The following is a 4,278-nucleotide window of genomic DNA, read 5'->3' as shown; positions in this document are numbered from 1 at the left end:
AACACCCTGTATATGGGGATATTATACACCATGATGTAAAATCCGTATGAAGTTATATAAAATATATATTGCTTTGTACAGTAAATATATAATCTTTATATAACTACATAAGGATATTACATCATTGTGGATTATATATATATATATATATATATATATATATATATATATATATATATATATATATATATATATATATATATATTAAAATGGCCTTTTGTTTGTCCGTCCGCCCTCAGATCTTGAAAACTTCTGAAGCTGGAGGGCTGCAAATTGATAATTGTTGATCATCCACCCCGAATCATCAAACGTACCAAATTGCAGCCCTCAAACCTCAATAGTAGTTTTTATATTATTTAAAGGTTAAAGCTAACCATGATCGTGCGTCTTGTGCCAAAAACACAGTCTACCACCGAGCTGTGGAACGTTTCATGGACCACTGCAGAGTTTCATGGGCCGTGGCTGCGAGTTTCATACAGCATGATAAGCTGTACAGAAAACTCGAAAGCGCCGAGGATACTTCGGGGGCATTTTTTACTTGCTTTCTTTACCCTCGGTTGGTGTAAAATTTTAAGCTGGAATCATTTTGGCTGTCGGAAGTTTCCGTTCTCTCATTAAGCGTTGGAGGCTGTTAAATTCGTTCACTTTGTGAGCGTCTTTATGCTTCTGTTTCTGAAAAGTCTCTGGGAGTCTGGTCGTTTGATCCTCCGTTTCTCGGAATGTCATCCGCGTTCCAAAACCTTGCTGTTAATAGTTTCCTTTTCCATTCATTGAAAAAAGAAAAAGGTCTGTTTCATCTGTAGTCGATTTCTTTCAGAATGTTTTGTGCTTTTGTATTTTTTTCCAGTGTCAAGATGTTTTTTGTAATTTACTTCAACAGCTCAACGTAGGATGATGCATTTTCATTTTCTTCTTTTTTCTACCTGCTGAGCAGCATTCTGTTCTGGCGTTAATGGAAAGGAGTTAGGTACTGATGGTAAGTGTATAAGTTTCGGTTTCCCAAAAACAGTGATGTCAGCTAGATGTACTGCTTTAATTTATTCCTGATGGAAACAGGTATAAAAGAAAGAAAAAAGTGACAGAACTTTCCAATAAAAAAAGAAACAACAACGTAGATCAGAGAGGTTGGAATCAGAAAATAAGAAAACAGGAACAAAATGCCGCAGCTCATAATAAAAGTGCTGACGTTTTAATTGGTTACAAGTATACACAGGACAAAATTAGAAATAAAATCTTAGCATAGCTCTCGGAGCAAAAAAAATTACATAAGTACCAAGAATCGAAACTAATTTCACAGCGGAAAAGGGAGAGAGAGAGAGAGAGAGCGGAAAAGGGAGAGAGAGAGAGAGAGAGAGAGAGAGAGAGAGAGAGAGAAATACTACGATGCCAGTGCCTACATCATCATCATCGTTAAACAAATAATTAAACAAATACATGTTTCCAAGAGGAAATATTCCCATCAGTGACAACAATTTAGGTCAATGAAACGAGCAATAACAATATCTTGCAAATAATATTTCGAGTATCACAGGCCCAGAGATGCAGTCAGAAACCCACAGAAAACTGTGGAAATTATAGATTCAGATTATTCTTTGCCAGTCGCAAATGATGCTCCCATATATGAGGTCTTACCGAAATTATTTGCATCTAAGCGCCTTAGAATGACAAACATTCTGAGAGAGAGAGAGAGAGAGAGAGAGAGAGAGAGAGAGAGAGAGAGAGAGAGAGAGAGAGAGAGAGAGTCCAAAAGCCTTCATATAATTTTACTGAAAAATACTGTATTCATTTTTCATATGACAAACATCTTGGAAACAGCATGTGTTAAAAGTTTATTGGCAAGACGGGACTCGTTTAACGCCATTCTGTCATAACATCTAAACTGGGCTAACATCGCAAAACTATAATCGTCTATGAGAAAGAAAGAGAAATAATTATTTGAAAACGATGACGAAAGCGAATGCCCATCGAGCTTTCTTTCATACGTAAAAAATGAAAAATGAAAAAAAAGTTAGAAACTCGACTAACCTGTCTAACTCTTATGGAACTTCTGCCATTTATCCAAAAGTTAAAAGGACAATCCTTCGTTTCATGTGCAATCTCGCACACAATGAGCAGATGCAATGTTGTCAAATAACTATCTTTAAGAATCGTCTCGTCAAGGGGTGTTAGGGAAGCTAGCAACGGAAGACGCGGGCTTCGTGTTCGTCTGGAATTCCAGGGCCTAATCAGGTCATGAAAGGACAGTTTTTCTATTGGAAAAGGGCTTACTAGGATAGGTTTAATTAGGTGACAATGGTCAGTTTTTTATTGGAAAAATAATCTGTAGGAAAAGTCCAATCCCATGGGAATGTCTGTAAATTAGTACCAAATTTTAGCTCAAACCTCAAAATTTACAATGACAAACTGAAACTTTGGGAATATGTAGAAATGATTTGTGTTATCTTCATCACAAAAGTCCAAAAAATCCAGTGACGGGTTTTCGAGTTATGGCCACAAAATGGCGGCCATTTTGGTATTTTCAATTTTTCTCATTTATTGCTCCTAAAGGGTAAAAATATAAGATTGGTTGATGAAATATACATTATTTTGTATTATATGGTAGTTTTAGAAGCAATTTGAATGAATTTCATCAGTATTAAATACATCAGTGTGAAATTATGGGCCTTTATTTTTAAAAAATTCTGTTACTCGTAGTTGACAGGAATATTCCTATTCCTGCTATTGGAAAAAATAATTGGCATATCAAAATTTTTACCTAAATAAACAATCTGCAGAATCTTCTTGTCTTTCAAATAACCCCAAAATGACACTTCTAAGACGCACCATTGCTGGTGTATCCTCGTTTGAATACATGTACTTCAATTGGTGCCATTAGCAATTACCTAGTTCCTACCATACAATCGTCAACACTTTGCTGTTGAAGACATTCATAGATCACATGCTTATGATATTATATTTAGTTGAGGATAAATTCTAGGTCGCATAACCACAATTACCATAAAAATTGTAGTGAACTGAGCATATAACCGGTAACTACCTGCAACACAATACAATGTGGAAAAAATTATCAAAATTAGATTTGAACTATAAAGCTGTACAGACAAAAAATAACTTCAACTTGATGAAACTCCATTTTTACGCACAAGGGATTATGCATTAATTACGCTAAAACAAAAATAAGAATCATTCTTTATTATTTCTCGTAAATTATTTCCTTTTCTTTTTCTGTAAGGGTTGAGAATAGTTTTCATTTTCAGTTTCGCTTTGTTCTTCTACATATCCATCTATATCTCCTTCTTTATCTTCATCAAATGAACATTGTTTATTGCACCCATGCCCAGCACAATACCCACACATATGTGCACAAAGGAGTCCACTTCTCCTGCACTCGAAGTTCATTTCACAACCTTTTCTACAATTACAAGTTATAAGATGAAGTAGGGAATGTGGTACCGGCTCTTTAAGCAATGTTACTGGTCTTAGTCGGTAATTTTCTAACTTCCAACCCCAGTCAGTGGGGTCTAAAGTAATCCCTTGCCACTGTTGTACTTGATGGAAAGTACAATAAGAATGTTGGCGTGCTGCTGTTGATGTTGGAGGAAGTGTAGCTAGATCAAATTTGGCATGTACAGGCTGTTTAACTATCGTCATTAAGTAATTAAAGTTGTATCGCAACCTGTTATTGCATGCAGGAAGAGCAAGCTGTCAGTCATGTCCCCCATTTTGCTCAGAATTCTTTCACTGCTGAATATTTGATCAGGATGTGCTTTGTTTGCTGGGATCATCATTTTGATGATATCAGTCTGAGGTTTGGCAAGTGCAATTAAGAGGACAAGAAGATCAGTGTCCTCCCCCACAATAACTGATTCCTGTCCTGAATCTCATAAATGAGTTGCTGTTGTTACTATCAATCTGTCAGCATCTGCCTCTGCCTGATGGACCTTGCAGCCAGCAGCTTCCAGGTGGGTAGATAGGAGTTTGATCAATCCTATCTTGTTTTTAATATTTCCTAAGAACTCCTGCTGAGACACCAGGACTTGTATGTGGCTTTCTACAGCTATAACTCTAGATGATTGTGTCCTTCCTCGACGAAAGTGTTCTTCATCTTTTGTACTGCGAGTGTCATAGCCATCAAATACTGTGTGAGCGTTCCTGTACTTCTGTTTAATGAACGATGTATACTGAGAACATATCTGACTGAACGTAGCAGGATGTTGCCACACAACATGATGAAGAAGGTACCCACCATCTAAAATATACACTGCTCCAGCTGGAGGA

At 36.6% G+C, this 4,278-nt stretch overlaps 1 protein-coding gene across 1 annotated transcript in view; it reads left to right on the top strand.

The window, feature by feature from the left end:
* LOC135226297 (uncharacterized) overlaps positions 1-3,827 on the top strand; it is a 68,260-nt gene extending 64,433 nt beyond the window's left edge. The window contains exon 3 of the mRNA XM_064265737.1: positions 3,693-3,827. Coding sequence (XP_064121807.1) covers positions 3,693-3,827 — 135 coding nt within the window. The remainder of the gene's footprint in view (positions 1-3,692) is intronic.
* Positions 3,828-4,278: the final 451 nt, after the last annotated feature.

The sequence above is a fragment of the Macrobrachium nipponense genome, chromosome 14, assembly GCF_015104395.2.
Source record: "Macrobrachium nipponense isolate FS-2020 chromosome 14, ASM1510439v2, whole genome shotgun sequence".
Lineage (NCBI taxonomy): Eukaryota > Metazoa > Arthropoda > Malacostraca > Decapoda > Palaemonidae > Macrobrachium > Macrobrachium nipponense.
The sequence above is the reverse complement of the archived record's forward strand: the minus strand, read 5'-3'. Positions and strand labels throughout refer to the sequence as shown.